Source organism: Phacochoerus africanus, chromosome 12 (genome assembly GCF_016906955.1).
Source record: "Phacochoerus africanus isolate WHEZ1 chromosome 12, ROS_Pafr_v1, whole genome shotgun sequence".
Lineage (NCBI taxonomy): Eukaryota > Metazoa > Chordata > Mammalia > Artiodactyla > Suidae > Phacochoerus > Phacochoerus africanus.
Genome location: NC_062555.1, coordinates 30,936,728 through 30,954,958, shown reverse-complemented (window position 1 = coordinate 30,954,958; position 18,231 = coordinate 30,936,728). Strand labels below are relative to the sequence as shown.

At 42.1% G+C, this 18,231-nt stretch overlaps 1 protein-coding gene across 12 annotated transcripts in view; it reads right to left on the bottom strand.

The window, feature by feature from the left end:
• CDC14B (cell division cycle 14B) overlaps positions 1-18,231 on the bottom strand; it is a 121,007-nt gene that overhangs the window by 22,018 nt on the left and 80,758 nt on the right. For 7 of the 12 annotated variants that reach the window (XM_047754730.1, XM_047754728.1, XM_047754738.1 and 4 more), the window contains exons 7-12: positions 16,264-16,326; positions 12,434-12,521; positions 11,901-12,131; positions 5,128-5,266; positions 4,829-4,988; positions 3,510-3,607 (exon numbers count right to left, since the gene is read on the bottom strand). In XM_047754730.1, coding sequence (XP_047610686.1) covers positions 3,510-3,607; positions 4,829-4,988; positions 5,128-5,266; positions 11,901-12,131; positions 12,434-12,521; positions 16,264-16,326 — 779 coding nt within the window. Of the gene's footprint in view, positions 1-1,020; positions 1,388-3,509; positions 3,608-4,828; positions 4,989-5,127; positions 5,267-11,900; positions 12,132-12,433; positions 12,522-16,263; positions 16,327-18,231 lie in introns of those variants that run through there. The other 5 variants (XM_047754736.1, XM_047754737.1, XM_047754727.1 and 2 more) reach the window with 4 other exon arrangements.

Genomic DNA, 18,231 nt, shown 5'->3' with positions numbered 1-18,231 from the left:
CTGCAAACTCTCTCTCAGGGGACTTTTATTCCTAAAATAACAACAAAGACTTGGGAAGGAAAGGAGCTCTCCAGTTGATCTCTACTAGGGCCAAAAGAGCTATAGGTAAGAGCAAAAAAGATGATTATAACAGCAAAGAGGGTGTGAAAAAGCAAAAGAGGGACTAAGCAAAATAGAAGGAAAAGGAAAGGAAATCTTAAATCCCCCAGGGTCTGTACACAGAATTAAGAGCCTAGAATTTTAGCCTTTTGCTTCTTCCTTTAAAAGTGTGACCTAAAAGTTTGTTGGGTGTATGAGGAGAGGACAGTTTGGGGGCTATACTTTTTTGTTTCAGGGGTTCTAATTACAATTACAGGGGAAGCTATTTTCTCTTTCTTTTTCTTTTTCTTTCTTTTTTTTTTTTTTGCCATGCCCACAGCATGTGGAAGTTCCCAGGCCAGTGACCCAGGATGCTGCAGTGACAACACCAAATCCTTAGCCCGTTGCATCACAAGGGACCGCCTAGCTCTTTTTTTTTTTTTTTTTTTTAATTTCAACCATTGTACTTGGTTGTTTTAACATATACCAAGACTGCTTCGGAGCAAAGGGCCAGTGTCCTTTACTACTTTTGGCGTCAGGGAGGGTATAAATAGGTAATGAAACAAATGGATAGCATAGAGGTTGGTCCTTTCTAGCTACTTTCATTCAACCATCACTGATAACATTCAACTTCCACCTCAGGGAAACCTCACATATGGAGGTGAATGTCATAGCATCTACTGTCATCTTCTGGTTTCCAACCATATTTCGAATTTTAGTATACATTTGTTGTTTTCTATTCTTTCTTTCTTTTTTTGGGGGGGCGGCCTCTTTTTAGGGCCGCACCTGCAGCATATGGAAGTTCCCAGGCTAGGGGTCGAATCAGAGCTGTAGCTGCCAGCCTATACCACAGCCACAGCAACACCAGATCCTTAACCCACTGAGCAAGCCCAGGGATCAAACCCGCATCCCCATGGATACAAGTCAGGTTCATTACTGCTGAGCAATGATGGGAACTCCCATTGTTTCCTTTTATGTTACACAAACAATTTTTCTAGAAAGGAGCATCAAATGATTTGAACTCTCAGAAAACATATGCACAAGCTTGCAGACTCAAGACTAACCAAAGGAAACATCCTCGAAGCCCTACTGAACTCAAGAACATCTGACTAAACAATTCCCATCCCCTTAACTCCCAGCTTGACTTCTGAAGAGAAGGCAACGAGCTACTGAGAAATAAACTGATGCTGCAGATTCTGAAAAATAGAACAAAAAACCTGGATGTGACGAAAAGCAAAACACAAAACCATCCATTTTCAAAGGCTTGTGATTCCAAGTGTGGTCCCTGGGCGAGCAGCATCTGGAACACCTGGAAATGGGCCAAAAATGCAGAATCTGATGGCACCCAAGACCCATTGACCATGATCTGCATTTTAAGAAGCTCCCCAGCAAACTCGAATGCATACTGAAGTTTAAGAAGCAGTCTAGTTATTTCCTCCATGTCTAAAACTGACTTCCGAACGATAATCTAGAATAGGCCCTTTCTAAATAAAAGAACCATTAAGACATTAAATGAGACATAACGAAATTAAAAACAAAATGGCAGCTGCAATTAAAAAAATTATATAAAATGCACCATCCTTACAGCATTCTAGTTGATTGACTATACCACTAAATGGCAAGAGAGAATATGTGATTAAAACTTATTTAGGGGAGTTCCTGTTGTGGTGAAGCGGAAATGAATCCGACTAGGAACCATGAGGTTGCAGGTTCGATCCCTGGCCTCCTTCAGTGGGTTAAGGATCTGGCGTGGCCATGAGCAGTGGTATAAGTCACAGACCTGGCTCAGATCTGGTGTTGCTGTGGCTGTGGTGTAGGCCAGCACCTGTAGCTCCAATTAGACCCCTAGCCTGGGAACCTCCATATACCTCGGGTACAGCCCTGAAAAGAGGGAAAAAAAAAAATTACTCATTAATGGCTTCCATTCACGTGGTACTTTATTTTAGAACACTCAATTCTTTTTTTTTCTTTTTTTTGGCCTTTTAGGGCTGCACCTGCGGCACATGGATGTTCCCAGGCTAGGGGTCGAAATAGGAGCTACAGCTGCCAGCTTACCCCACAGCTCACAGCAACACCAGATCCCCAACCCACTGAGTGAGGCCAGGGATCGAACCCATGGCCTCATGGATACTAGTTGGATTCATTTCCACTGAGCCACAACAGGAACTCCCAGAAAACTCAATTCTTTTCTTGGGGTCTTTTAAGAATCTCCCAAAGCAGTGGCCCCTGATGATACATATCTTATGCGTAAAAATTCTATTTTGGAATGTAATTTCAAAAGGCCTGTTCTACTCTGCCATGACCACTTACTGTGCTGTTAGTTCCTTACCATATTACAAGACGATCACTGAAAAAAAAAAAAAAATGACCTACCTCCATCACCAAAAAAAAGAAGAAAAAAAAAAGGCCAAAATTTGGTACCCACCCAACAATGAAAAGGGAAAATTACTAGAAGGAAGGAATACAATGGCACAGGTGGGAGCATCTACAAAAGAATACCCTAGAAAAAAAGGACAATGGCCAAGTTGTTGACTCTACATATCTTTCTAATAATCCAGGCTGCTCCATGAGATTGAATCCCAAATAACACTCACACCAGCAAGCACGAGTGGACATACACACAACCCGGTAACTATAAAACTTCCTATCCCCACGCTAAACCTTCTTCTGTAACTTGAAAATAATTCCCCAACCAAAAAATTAATACAAAAATAGTTTAATCAATTCATTGCTGACCTAAAATAATATAATGACATTAAAGCATTATGTCACTACTAATTAAATTCTACCCTATCAAAACAAATTATGTGTAATCTGGTAGTGAGTAAAGCAATTCACAATCCTAAGAACTCTGGACAAATCTGTTCTACAGTTGACAACTGCTGTCCCTCTCTTGAGGATGTAACATGGTTATTGTCCATGGAGAAAAAGCATTCCTAAGAGTGCTTTCCTAACTACACAGGTTAGAGAGGTTCTAATACAAGACAGAGATAAACACGGGATAGCTAAGAACTTCTGAACTAAAACCTTTAGATTTTTTTTTTTTCCTTTTTAGGGCCATACCTGCAGCATATAGAAGTTCCCAGGCTAGGGGTTGAATCAGAGCTATAGCTGCCCGGCTACCCCACAGCCACAGCAAAACCAGATCCGAGCGGTGTCTGCGACCTACACAACAGCTCACGGCAACGCCGGATCTTTAACTCACTGAGTGAGGCCAGGGATCAAACCTGCATCCTCATGGATGCTTGTCAGATTTGTTTCCACTGAGCCACCACAGGAACTTCCTAGATATTAAATCATGTCGATCTTCATTTCCAAGTGGAATGATGGACATGCAACCATGGAGAAAAAAGGCACAGGAAAAAAATGCTCAGGTAGGACCTCATACACATATTAAGTAACATCAGCCGCACGAAGGAAATCAGACTCACGTGAGGGGAATAGCGTTTGGCTTGGATTGTCTTCTGCTTTTCAGAGCCCGAAGTCTATCACCTTGTGTCACTCCGTTGATTTCGTCATCATCACTGTACTGTATACGCAAAAAACACTGACTTAAGTTGTACTTATTAACGCAGTGAAGCATAACAGCTACATTTACTCATACAGACCATACACAGACACATGCAAATATACCTCAACTTCCTGATCAACTCTATTTTGCTGCTTTCAAAATGAAGCTATAGGATACATTTCAAGACAACCAAAAGCTGACTTGCACAAAGAACCCAACGGCGCTCTTGTTATAAAAAATTTTGAGGGCGTTACCGTTATGGCGAACCCAACTAGTATCCATGAGGATGCGGGTTCAATCCCTGGCCTCCCTCAGGAATCCGGCATGGCCGTGAGCTGTGGTGTATGTTGCAGATGTGGTTCAGATCTGGCATTACTGTGGCTGTGGCTGTGGTGTAGGCTGACAGCTGCAGTTCTGATTCAACCTCTAGCCTGGGAACATCCAGATGTGACAGGTATGGCCCTAAAAAGCAAAAAAAAGAAAGAAAAAAGAAAAAGAAAACATTTTGACACAGAAAAGTCAATACTGAAAACATCCTTTTAAAAATTTCACAATCTACTTACCACCACTTAAAATCTAGTACTGCTACCCACTGAACTCTTGGTTCTTTAAAATTCTCCATTTGAAGGAGGCCCCATTGTGGCTCAGCAGGTTACAAACCCAATTAGGATCCATGAGGTTGCAGGTTCGATCCCTGGCCTTGCTCAGTGGGATAAGGATCCGGCGTTGCCATGAGCTGGGGTGTAAGGCTGCAGACGTGGCTCGGATCCCAGGTTGTGATGTAAGCCGGCAGCTACAGCTCCAATTGGACCCCTAGCCTGGGAACTTCCATATGCCACAGGTGCAGCCCTAAAAAGAAAAAAAAAAAGTTCTCCATTTGACAACTGGTCCCTACATCAACTATCATGAAACTGGAAAAATAAGGGGAAGAGATATCATCAGGTCACCTAAAGAACTTACTTCACATACCCTTTTTTTTCTTTTAATCACCAGTGCCTTGTGAGTTAAAAACAAACAAACAAACAAATAAAAACAAAAACAAACAAAAAAGCTTTAGTTTTACAGACACATTATCTTGACTAAAAGCTTCCTAGAGAAGGCAACAAGTATAAAAAAAGTATGACAATAATGCCTGAAAATGTGCTTTATTATTTTTATCTACGATTTTCTCCATGCCCTGAAATGTTCTCCACAGCACTTAAAGCAAGGACAAAAGCAAGATCGGGGTGGTCCCATTACCAGTTCAGGTTCCTGCTTGTCTTGATTCTCGACCCCATTGATTGAAATGTCATCAACAGCCAAGAGGAGTTTTGAGACAGCTGCTCTGTGTTTTCCATTCTCCTGACCCCTTAACTTTTGACGAAAATAGTCACCTTCCATCCAGAGGCTTGCCTGTTTCCTAGGGCATTTATTTAAATCACAATATCAAAACACAACTTTCCACAAAGAGACATATGAACAACTTTCTCCTATGAAGCCGTCTGCTGTGACCAAAGGCTAAGAAAAATTCTACTTCCCATTGCGCTCCGCCTACTTACATCATCAAAAATTGTTGCTGAGGCCCAATAACTGAGCCAGGTCTGCAGATTCTGACCCAAGCAATGGTCTCAGTTGCTGTCATCCTGTAATGCTTCATGATGTAGCAGGCTATCAAAGTGCCTGTTCGTCCAAGGCCAGCTAGGAAAAGAAACAAACCAATGAGACCTGGCCTCATAATTTTGCTGGGCAGGTAAAATTTTTTTTTTTTTTTTAATTTTTTTGTCTTTTCTAGGGCCGCACCTGCAACATATGGAAGTTCCCAGGCCAGGGGTCTAATCAGAGCTGTAGCCACCACAGCCACAGCCATAGCAATGCAAGATCCAAGCTGCATCTGTGACCTACACACAGTTCATGGCAACACCAGATCCTTAACCCACTGAGCAAGGCCAGGGATCAAACCCACAACCTCATGGTTCCTAGTCAGATTTGTTAACCACTGAGTTATGACGGGAACTCCAGAATTTTTTTAAAAAAAGCTTCCCATGATTCCCCCCTTCTCAACAGTAGTTCTCACATGTTTTAATGCAGAGTATAATCAACTGAAGTTTTAAAAAACACTGGGGTCTTACCTCCAGAATTCTGATTTAATTGGTATATGATGCAGCCTGGACAGAAAAGATTCCTAAATAGCCCCACATAATTAGCCAAGATTGACATGCACTTTCTAAGTGATGCTTTGTCAGTTAAGTGCAGGGTTTTATACTCTGAGTTCTCTGTCAACAGTACCACCATCTCTCTAAAAATGCAGGCTTCAAACTCTTGTACTTTCTCCCTCATCCAACAGTATTTCCTTACTCCACTTTTATACCTATTTTCACATGAACTTTTTTCCATCCTTTTCCTGCTGTGCTGTCCTCCGTTACTCTTATCTAGACTATCATTACTTCCCACGTTGGTTAATTTTACATGTCAAGCTGGCAGGTATATTTGGATGAGACTAGTTGACGCTGAGTAAGCTAAAAGGTGGGCTTCCATAATATGGATGGGCCCCATTCAATGAGCTGAACGTTTGAACAGAACAAAAATATTGGCCTCCCAAGACTCAAGGGAATTCTCTAGCTGACTGCCTTCGGACTTCAACCGAACCACTGCCTTTCCGGGGGTCTCCGGCCTCCCAGTCCACACAGCAAATTCTGTACTCACCAGCCTGCTTATTCACATCAGCCAATTCCTTATAATAAATCTCCTCTATGTATACACCTATCTTCCTGGGTCTGTTTCTCTGGAAAGCCTTCAGTAATATACAGATGTTGGTACTGTGAAGTGGCATGCTACTGTAACACCATATAAAAACGTGGAAGTGGGAGTTCCCGTTGTGTCTCAGTGGAAACAAATCTGACTAGTATCCATGAGGACGCAGGTTCGATCCCTGGCCTTGCTCCGTGGGTTAAGGATCCGGCATTGCCATGAGCTATGGTGCAGATCGCAGACACGGCTCGGATCTGGGGTGGCTGTGGCTGTGGCTGTGGCTGTGGCCGGCAGCTGTGGCTCCAATTTGACCCCTAGCTGGGAATTTCCATATGCCGAGGGTGTGGCCATAAAAAGCAAAAAAAAAAAAAAAAAAGCGGAAGTGACTCTGGCATTGGAATTGCACAGGCTGAGAGCATTTTAAGGCACACGTTAGGAAAAAACTTAGATTGCCTTTAAGGAAGTGAATGGTGACTCTGGTGCAGACTCAGATGAAAACAAGGTTTCCATGTTACCACAAACAAGAAGAAAGGCGATCCTTGCTAGAATAAAGTGGCAAAAAAACCTGGCTGAATTGTATTCTAGTGCTTGGTGGAGTGTGGACCTTGGATACTTATAAAAGGAGATTTAGATTCCTAGGCAAAGTCTTGAAGGGGCAGCCTGGTTTCTCCTTACTCAAGTGAGAAGAGAGAGATGAACTGAAGAAGTAATTGTTGAGCCAAAAGGAATGAGAAACTAAACCTTTAGAAAACTCTGGGCCTATTCATTTTGCAAAAAGCGAGAAAGTGCATTGTGAATACGCAGGGTGTGATCAAAAAATCAATTCCATAAAGGTATCACCCATGGATTTAATCAGCCATCTCAGCAGAAGCACAGGGATGGGATTACACTTTCAGACACACTGTCAATTTGGATTAGCAGGGACAGAGACAGGATGAAATAAAGAAGGCTTTGAGATTTCAGCAATTCCAGAGGACTAGACATCAGAGGTAAATGGCTGCAAACATTGCTCCTCCTTCAAGAGCAGGAAAGGATAATGCTGGGGGTGATGCTGAAACTGCCTTGGCTGCCACTGCCAAAGCCCAGAGGTCAAGGCCACCTGCAGCTGGGTTTCATAGGGTAGGGCCCCTCCATGGTTTCAGAGGGCAAGGCTGCCTCACCCATAACCACAGGAGCAAGACCGCCACCTTGGACCACTGGCATGTGATGCCATCCCAGAGGGCCTGTATCACACAGAAAGAAGCCAAAGAGCCTAAAGATCTAATGGCATTTGCTTTGCTAGGATCTGGTCTTGCTGGGGACCTGTCACCACCTCCATCTTCCCAATTTCCCCCAAGGAGAATGTCTAGTCTACGGCCATAGCACCTTGAACACACCAATCTCATCTGGAATAGAAATGTCTACTCCATATCTGTTCCATTATTTTATTTTATTTTTGCTTTTTAGGGCTGTGCCTGCGGCATATGGAAGTTCCCAGGCTAGGGGTCGAATCAGAGCTGCAGCTGCCTGCCTACACCACAGCCACAGAAACACCAGATCTAGGGAGTTCCTGTTGTGGGTCAGTGGTTAACGAATCCGACTAGGAACCATGAGGTTGCGGGTTCGATCCCTGCCCTTGCTCAGTGGGTTAACGATCCGGCGTTGCCGTGAGCTGTGGTGTAGGTCGCAGATGCAGCTCGGATCCCGAGTTGCTGTGGCTATGGTGTAGGCCGGCAGCTGTAGCTCCGATTCAACCCCTAGCCTGGGAACTTCCATGTGCCGCAGGAGCAGCCCAAGAAATGGCAAAAAGACAAAAAAAAAAAAAGAAAAGAAAAGAAAAGAAAAGAAACACCAGATCTGAGCTTTGTCTGCGACCTACACCATAGCTCACGGCAATGCCAGATCCCTGACCACACTGAGCGAGGCCAGGGATCAAACCTGCACCCTCATGGTTACTAGTCGGATTCATTTCCACTGCACCACGATGGGAACATTAATTTGTTTTAGAATTACATCATTTGTCTGGTTTCACAAGTTCATAGCTGGAAAGGAATCTGCCTCAGGATGAATTATACCTGGAATATCACCTGTACCTGATTCAGGTGATATTTAGATGAGACTTTAGACTTGGAATTGACCCTGTAGCGGGTTAAGACTTTTGGGAGCTGTTAGGAAGGGCTGAGTGTACACAAGGATGTGAATACTGGGTACCAGGAAAACAGAATGTTACTGTGTCCCCTAGCCCCCCAATCCACACATTGAAGTCCTAATTCCCATTGTGACTGTCTCAGGAAAGAGGCTTGCTTTTTTTTTTTTTTTTTTTTGGTCTTTTAGAGCCACACTGGCAGCATATGGAGGTTTCCAGGCTATGGGTCCAATCAGAGCTGTAGCCACCAGCCTACACCACAGCCCCAGCAATGAGGAATTCAAGCCTCGTCTGCAACCTACACCACAGCTCAAGACAACACCAGATCCTTAACCCACTGAGTAAGGCCAGGGATCGAACCCACATCTCATGGATGCTAGTCAGGTTCGTTAACCATTGAGCCATGATGGGAACTCCTGGAAAAGAGGCTTTTACGGAAGGAATTAAGATTAAACAAGGTCACAAGCTAGCGGGGGGTGGGGGAGAGGTGGTGATGGATGTTGAAAGGGGTACCTGGTACAACAGGTCTGGTGTCCTTCCTTCCAAGAGGAAGAGACACCAGGAATGAGTGCATAAGGAGGACAAAGAGAAGGCAGTTGTCCACAAGCCAGGAAGAGAGGTCTCATCAGAAACCAACACTGCCAGCACCTTGACCTTAGACTTCTGGCCTCCAAAACTGCGAGAAAATAAACTTTTTTTTTAAGGCTGCATCTGAAGCATATGCAGGTTCCCAAGCTGGGGGTCAAATCAGAGCTACAGCTGCTGGCCTACTCCACAGCCACAGCAACACAGGATCCGCCCACATCTGTGACCTCCACCACAGCTCGAAGCAATGCCAGATCCTTAACCCACTGGGGGAGGCCAGGGATCGAATCTGCATCCTCATGAATGCCAGTCAGATTTGCTTCTGCTCAGCCATGACGGGAACTCCAACTTTTGTTAAGTTACACAGTCTGGTATTCTGTTATGGTGCCTTGAGCAAATACACCATCTAATAAATCTTACTTTTTTACCACTTCATAATCCAACATTCACATTGTCATCAGCTTTCTTTCCCAAAGACCTAATCATATGAAATCCTCTTCAGATTTTTTTTTTTTTGTCTTTTTAGGGCCGCAGCAGTGGCACATGGAAGTTACCGGGCTAGGGGTTGAATCAGAGCTGCAGCCGCCAGCCTACAGCACAGCCACAGCAACATCAGATCTGAGCTGCATCTGCGACCTAGACATAGCCCATGGCAACACTGGATCCTCAACCAATTGAGCAAGGCCAGGGATCAAACCCGCATTCTCTTGGATACTTAGTCGGGTTCTCAATCACTGAGCAACAGTGGGAACTCGTCAACAGTCAACTTCAGGCTTCTTCAACCTCAGCACTATTTGAGGCTAGATAATTCTTTGTTGTGGGGGCCTCTACCCACTAGATACCAGTAGCACCCCTGCCCATAAGTGATAAAAACCAAAAAATGTCTTCAGATATCATCAAATGTCCCCCAGGAAACAGAACTGTCCTGAATGAGTAGCTCAGCTGAGAATAACCTCAATTGCTTATTATAACTTAAAAATTGAAATAACCAATGTGGGATTTTGTTTTAATTATTTTTTAAAATTATGGCAAAAGATACCTAACATAAACTTTACCATTTGAAACATTTCTGCTCATGCATCATTTTCCTGATTTCATATACTTCTCTAAGTTTCGTTTTAGCCCAATGAGGTCTTTGGCAGGGGGGGCATATGAAAATTTATTATTATCATGCTTTCACCATCAAAATTTAAGATCTTGGTCCTTCCTTCTTGCCTTTGTATAAAGCTAAAAGAGAGAGACATTGGCCACTCTGACGCCCTTAAAGAAGACTCCAGGAATGTCACCAACAGTATGACCTTTGCAACCTCTGCAACCAAATCCAGCAACCAGAGTATCATCGTTTTCTTCAATAAAATTCAAGCAACCATCACTGGGTACAAAAGCTGTTGATTTTTTTTGTTGTTGTTGCCATTCTTTTTTTTTTGGTTTTTTTTTTTTTTTTGCTTTTTAGGGCTGCACCCCCAGCACTTGGAGGCTCCCACACTAGGGGTCTAATCAGAGCTATAGCTACCTGTCTACACCACAGCCACAGCAATGCCAGATCCGAGCCTTGTCTGCAACCTATACCACAGTGGGATCCTTAACCCCCTGAACGAGGACAGGGATCAAACCCGCAACCTCATGGTTCCTAGTCAGATACGTTTCCGCTGCTCCACAACAGGAACTCCTGTCATTCTTGATTAGCCAAATCTTGACATGCTTGCTCGTGGCAGAAATTTGGCTGTTTGGCTTCAACCCCTACTTTTTGGAGCACAATTCCCTTTAGATGAACAGTGCCTCCAAAAGGGCTGGGCTTCAGGGTTAAGCCCATTTAGGGTTGTGCCCAAATGGGCTTTGCTGTACCATTCATCATATCCCTTCTGGTCTCGTGGCCATGGAGACCACAACGCGTGCCCATCCTGCCAGTGTCAGGAGCCCAAGCAACTGAGCAGCTGTTTGATTTATTTATTTTTTGGTTCATGCCCCTGGCATGCAGAGGTTCCCAGGCCAAGGATCCAACCCACACCACAGCAATGATAACACCAGATCCTTAACCAGTATATCCATACCATGTATGACTTCACTTTCACTCAATAAATACATATTAAGCACCAGGCACTGTCCTAGCTGCTAAAAACCAAGCAAACACAGGCTCTTAGAGTCGGCTCTGTGTCCTAACATATGCCAGAACCTACCAAAGAGCAGGCACTGAATAGATATGTAATGAATCAGCAGACACATTTCAATGTGATAAGACTTTGTCGGTTACATATGAATACAACCTAATCTACTAGGCTTCTTACATAAAATTGGAATTTTAAGTTTTCTTTATACATGGAGCTTTTTTATGGCAATCAGACCTCTATTAAGTGGTTTTCAGAAAAAAAGCAACTTACCAAAGGGGGGGAAAAAAAAAGAATTCTTTAAAAAACAAAGGCAGCTTCCTGTGTCCTGGCATATAATCTAAACAAGGGTGTTGTGTTTCTACACACAGACAGATTCAGGTCCACCATTCTTTTTTTTTTTTTTTGTCTTTTTGCCATTTTTTGGGCCGCTGCCACAGTATATGGAGGTTCCCAGGCTAGGGGTGGAATCGGAGCTGTAGCCACCAGCCTACGCCAGAGCCACAGCAACGTGGGATCCGAGCCGCGTCTGTAGCCTACACCACAGCTCACAGCAATGCCGGATCGTTAACCCACTGAGCAAGGCCAGGGATCGAACCCGCAACCTCATGGTTCCTAGTCAGATTCGTTAACCACTGCGCCACGATGGGAACTCCTCAGGTCCACCATTCTTTATTTTATTTTTCTGCTTTTTAGGGCCACACTCGCCACATACGGAGGGTTCCCAGGCTACAGGTCCACCGTTCTTCAACCAAGCCTGGAAACATACCTTTACAGTGCACAGCAATGGCACCCTCGGCATTTTCACAAATATCCAGAAATTCTTTGACTATGGCATCGGTCGGGGTGCTGCCATCCGCAAAGAAAAGATCATAGTGGTCGAAACCAGCATTTGTAAAGCGTTTGGCATCATACATCCTTTTATTCAGTCGAATAATGGTAGTAACGTTGTGATTCTTAAAATATGGAATATAAGCCTCAGGAGAATGTTGGTGGTAACCTACAGAAAGAAATTCGCCAGATGTTGTAAAAGGCAGAACGCAAACAATGGATAACAATTTCACCTGTTAACTGGGTGGGAACAGTATCTGGACTGGGGATTAAAGACCAATTTGATCATTACTGTGAAAAAAAAAAATGAAAAAAATCCCAGTCTGAGCAGAATAATATGCTACAATGACCAAGCACACGTAAATAATTAAGACAGTCAAGCTTAACTTAACTCTCCGGACTCTTTCAAAAGCAAATGCAGGATGGATACTTTCAGGAACAAAACTATACTGGCCCCACATTTGCACATACCACTTTCAAGTCTGGTTCTTGAATGAGGTCCACAGAAGGCAAGAAATCGGTCTGGTATGATCCAATTTAAATCTCCATTTTCTGCTTTCTGCAAAGGAAAGACCGGCATAATTCATTTTTAATTTCATTTTATTTCCTCGCCATCAGTATCTGAAGGATTTCGAGTCTATGTGCTTTAGCACAAAAGGCTGTTTATAAGTGACCATGAGACAGGAAACTAAGATTTGGCCTGCTATGAGCATTCCCAGAGAATACAGTCAACCCTCAGGATCTGTGCCTCTGCATCCATGGAATAAGAAGGCTGCTTATGAAACTTGAGTGGCAGCGGAGTTTGGTATCCACAGGGGACACCAATTCCGCATGGATACCAAGGGACAACTATAGTTAGCTAACATCTAACCCTACTAACTATAATTTAACAGCATGTTTTGGCTATAGTAGTCAGCTTTGGTTATTCTATCCAAGTAAATTCTCATATAGCTGCTGCTAATTAATAAGAAAGCAAACTGTTCTGTTATGAGGGATCTGGAAGCTTCCCCGTTTTCCTCAATGACTAACTGGCTTCCAGTACGAGCAGTCTTGACTCCTTGAATGAGGAGAAAAAAAAAATCCATGTAGGTTCTTGGTTTCTCAATATTTACTTTTCATTTGTAGAGAGACACCGTCCTATCATTTTGCTAGCTGCAATTTTTAAATTTGTTAAAATTTTTCCATTTTTGCTTTTTTAGGGCTCTATCTGTGGCATATGGAAGCTCCCAGGCTAGGGGTCGAATCAGAGCTACAGCCACCGGCCTACACCACAGCTCACGGTAGCGCGGGATCCCTGACCTACTGAGTGAAGCCAGGGATCGAACCTGCATCCTCATGGATACGAGCCAGATTCGTTTCCCCTGAGCTACAATGGGAATGACCTTGCTAGCTATTTAATAAGAAGGTCAATGAAAAAATTTCACTAAACTCACCAGGAAATTCAAAATTACAAGTATACTGAGATTACAGTATGTCTCCAGGAAAAGAACAAGAATATAAACTGAAATTCAAAATATTTTACTTCCTGATATTAAGTTCTTTGGACTGAATATCCACAACAATTATTATAAAGTAAATATAGTTCAAATTTAATAACAGAAAAGATACACAAAGACCTAAGCAGGATACAGGAGACACTTGAAAGTGGGAAGGAAAAAACATAAAAAGAGGATTAAGTAGCTTTATAATTGGAATGTATATATGTGTACCTGAGAATAGGTAAGAAAGAAACCGAGAGTTGCCTAAAGATACAAAGGGCCAGGCAGGTAACCCAAAACTAATTTCCTTGACTTAATTTATCAGCGAAGGGAAATGATGAGCCCATGTTCCTTCAAAGCTAAACGATGTAAACAGCAATGAGGACAAGCGTTGCCAGATATTCTGATTTTGAAGTAAAATCAGAAATTTGGAGGTTTTTTTGTTTTGTTTTTGTCTTTTGTCTTTTTAGAGCCACACTCACGGCATCTGGAAGTTCCCTGGCTAGGAGTCGAATTGGAGCTACAGCAGCTGCCCTACACTACAGCCACAGCAACTCGGGATCCAAGCTGCATCTGCGACCAACACCACAGCGCATGGCAACACCAGATCCTTAACCCACAGAGGAAGGCCAGGAATAGAACCTGCATCCTCATGGATGCCAGTCGGGTTCGTTAACTGCTGAGCCATGACGGGAACTCCCAGAAGTTTGGAGTTTTAGTAAGAAATGTGTGTATGAGATTTTACTGAATCACAGGCACCCATAGATTTGTAGGATGCATCCTGAATTCAAAGCAGCTAAACCAGGAAAAAAATGGGCATCATGGAATCGATGAAAAACAGCAATCCAAAATATCTAAACACACTATTGAGACTAAACAAAGCTACCATGGTCTGTAGCTATCTAAACAGTTAATGCAATTTCACTGAAAGCAAACAATTCTGCTACGTCCCCCCGCAGTGTTGCACTGTTGGCCTTAGTGAGAGGGAAGCTCATTATCACCTATATTACTTCTTAGTAAAAAGCACATAAAGGCATTACTGTGCTACGCTGAAGGGACACCCATGGGTGTTTTTAGTAGTTCTGCTCATCCAAAAAGAGAAAGTACATTTTATTTTAAATGTTTCATTTTATAAGGAGAGGCAGGAAAAATGATGTTAATAATTCCATTATACGCAATAATTAAGATGGTAAATAAATATATATTGTGCTTTAGAAAGATATACCATACCTACAGAGAAGTAAAGGTAGGCTTGGCCTAATGAAACACACAATATGCTTTGACATCTTTGGTACTATTAACCCAGTCATCCATAAAATGGTGCATTTATATCAGGAGTTTAAAATAATAGTTACTTTAGAAATTGACTGTGGAAGAACAGTTATCTGAGGATTCCAGATACTGCTATGTATCATGCCCTCGGTGCAATGCATTTTTAGTGAGCATGTCAAGATAACTAACTATAGCTGGGTTAAAAAAAAAAAAAAAAAACACAAACAAGATTCCACAAGTATTCTTAGCCAAAAAAGGACCTTAAGCGTAGCACTGTACTCATTATCTTAGTGGGTGGAAGAGGCGAATCACATCACTCATTCTTTAAGTAAAAAATTTTTAAAAAGCACTGCATTTGGAGTTTCCACTGTGGCTCAGCTGTACTGAACCTGACCAGTATCCGTGAGGATGCAGGTTTGATCCCTGGCCTTGCTCCGTGGGTTAAGGATCTGGAATGGCTGTGAGATCCTGGTGGCATAGGTCGCAGATGCGGCTCAGATCCCGAGTTCCTGTGGCTGTGGTATAGGCCGGCAACTGCAGCTTTGATTCAACCCCTAGCCTGGGAACTTCCATATGCCCCAGGTGCAGCCCTAAAAAGACAAAAAAAATAGAAATAAAAATAAATAAAAAATTCTAAAAGTACTACACTTAAAAACATAGAGGACATCTGGAGTTCTGTCTGCCTGGACTCTTTCTTTTCCACATCCCCTCCCTTCACTGGTCTCTGTGGTTTGACAGGGCTGACAGGATTCCAGGTCCTAGGAGGGCCAGTGTAATCTACACCCACTCAACTCCTCTCTCACCAGAATACACAGCCTGGTTCTGGGGTAGAGACATGCCCTAAGTAAGCCAGACCAGTGAGTGGAATTGGCAAGTCTTCTGCTGGAGCTCTGAATTTCTTTTCCAATGGGTTTGGTAAAACGAATGGGTAAATACAAGCTGTTAGTAGCCTTTAACCCTACTAGGGATAACTGCCTTTGGAGCAAAACTAGCTCTATCCTAATTTCTGGCAAGTGTTTGAGTGCCTGAATCTGGTCATCTGTGAAGTTACACTTGCTCCTGGACTTTTGATTTATGTAAAGCAATCAATTTCCCCCATTTTATTGAAGCCACCTGTGTTTACTTTCTGTAATTTGCAACCCAGAAGTGTCTTGACTTCATACAAACAATAGGTTATGATTTTTAAAAAAAGGTATTTTCCAGAGGTAATTAGATATATAATGGCTATTCATTTCATCAGACCCTAAGCTAAGGGTTTTACAAACATTATCTCATTTAATCACTATATAAAAGTCATCGATACTAAAAAAATTAAACTAAAAATTAAAAAAGAATGCCCAGGTATATACTCATTCACCCTGGAAGGATGTAGCAGATGCAAAAATCAATAAGAACGAGGACTATAGAAACAGGAACAAGAAAATAAAAATGACTTTTTTTTACTCTATACATATCTAAATTGTTCAGTTTTTTTTTTAAAAAAACAAGACTATTACTTCTGAAAGGAAAATATGTATAAAAGAGTGAGAAACAATATCCTTGAAAACTTACTTCATAGTATTCATATTCATCAAGGTTAAATGAGTTGAAATTAAAGAAGTCATACTGCATTGCCTAAAATTCAAAGGAAAGCTTTTAAGAACAAAGTTGCAAATAAGGAAACAATTTCCAATCTAATTCCTTAATAATAAGTATCAGGAAGCACTCCAGAAAAGCATTAGTTGTATTTAGATTATATTCCATTGAACAGTTTTCAAAGGCGGTGGGCTATATTATCTTTTATTTATTTTTCTTTTAAACAGTTTCAATTATCAGGAAAACCAATTATAAGAGTGTTTATTTTAATGAGATTTTATTTTTTATTTTCCTTTATCAACCATCCTATCCATGCAAGATCTAAATAATCAAGCCTTCAAAGTAATCCTACTGGTTTATTAGATCAACAGCCCTCAGGCTTCCAATATAATGGACAACCCAATGGTTGCTAGATAAATAATACAGAGGAAAGAAACCATGAGTTAGTTTATTTCAAACAAACCCTACACACTTTCATAAACATCTTCACTTTCAAATTCTTCTCAACAGTCTTGAATTAAAAGATTAATGGGCCCTATACTAAAGACAGCCCAGAGATCAACACTAAACTTCAAAATTTTGAGGGAAAAACTCTTCCTTTTCAACAAGGAAAAAAAAAAGACAAACGTTTCCTCTTCCATCCTGTAGCCTCAGGCTGAGTTGCAGTGGGCAGAGCACGCTAAGCAAAGTAAGCAGAGTATTTGCTTTCTCAGACAAGGACATGCTGGTGGCCTCTGACAGCGTTCTCCCTGCTTACTGAGCCAGACATATGTCAGCAACCATTCTTTTTTTTTTTTTTTTTGTAATTTTGCTTTTTTAGGGCCGCGCCTGTGGCATATGTTGGTTCCCAGGCTAGGGGTCTAACTGGAGCTACAGCTGCCAGCCTACGCCGCAGCCGCAGCCACAGCCACGCCAGATCTAAGCCATGTCTGTAACCAGGGATCAAGCCCACAACCTCAATAGTTCCTAGTCTGATTCTTTTCCGCTGCGCCACAACGGGAACTCCTCAGCACCCATTCTTGACCAAAACTCTACCCTTGGTTCAAAAGGAGTGATTCTGCAAACCCAGTTTTCAACACTCAAACTACTAAAATATGAGTGAGAAATAAGCAGGCTGTAATACCAAACAAAAGAACTCTCATTTTATAAAAGAGTTATTTAAGTCCTAATTCCAAGACCAAATCCAGGATAGATTTTTTTTTTCTCTGAATTCAAATTACCCAGTATATGTTGTATTTGGACAAGAGATAGTCCTAACAAGATAAAATGTAGTTTGCAGGGAATTTCTATTCTTTGAATCTCATAAGGAGATCCTATTAGAAGCAACACTAAAATTAAGACATAATTATATTTATAAATTTTTAAAAACACAATAATATTCAAAATTAGTCACACAAAAAAATGTTTAAACTGAGGAGTTTCCTAATGGCTCGGCGGGTTAAGGATCTGGCATTGTCACTGCTGTGACCTGAGTCACTGCTATGGCATGCATTCAATCCCTAGCCTGGGAATTTTTGTATGCTGTTTGGCACAGCCAAAAAAAAAACTTAAACTGAATGTCAGAAGCTGTTGGCTCTTGAGTAAAATTAAATATAGCATGGAAAAAGCCATCTTTGATCTATACATACAGCTAATCAAACTTTAAATATAATAACATTGGATAAAAAACTAAGCGAATATTAGTGTAGACCATCTCTAAGGCCCTCAAAATTTTTCTTCCCTCTCTCTTTTTTGGCTGCATGGCACAGAGAAGTTCCCAGGCCAGGAACTGAACCTGACCCACAGCAGTGACCTCCCCCCAGGTCCTTAACCACTAGGCTACCAGGGAACTCCTCTTTTTTAAAGGTGGTGACAGTGGAGAGAAAGGAGCCTAGGTTCAAGGACAAGTATGCCTGCCTATATCAGCAGTTCCCAGGGGCCCACCTGAGGACATAACTCTAATGG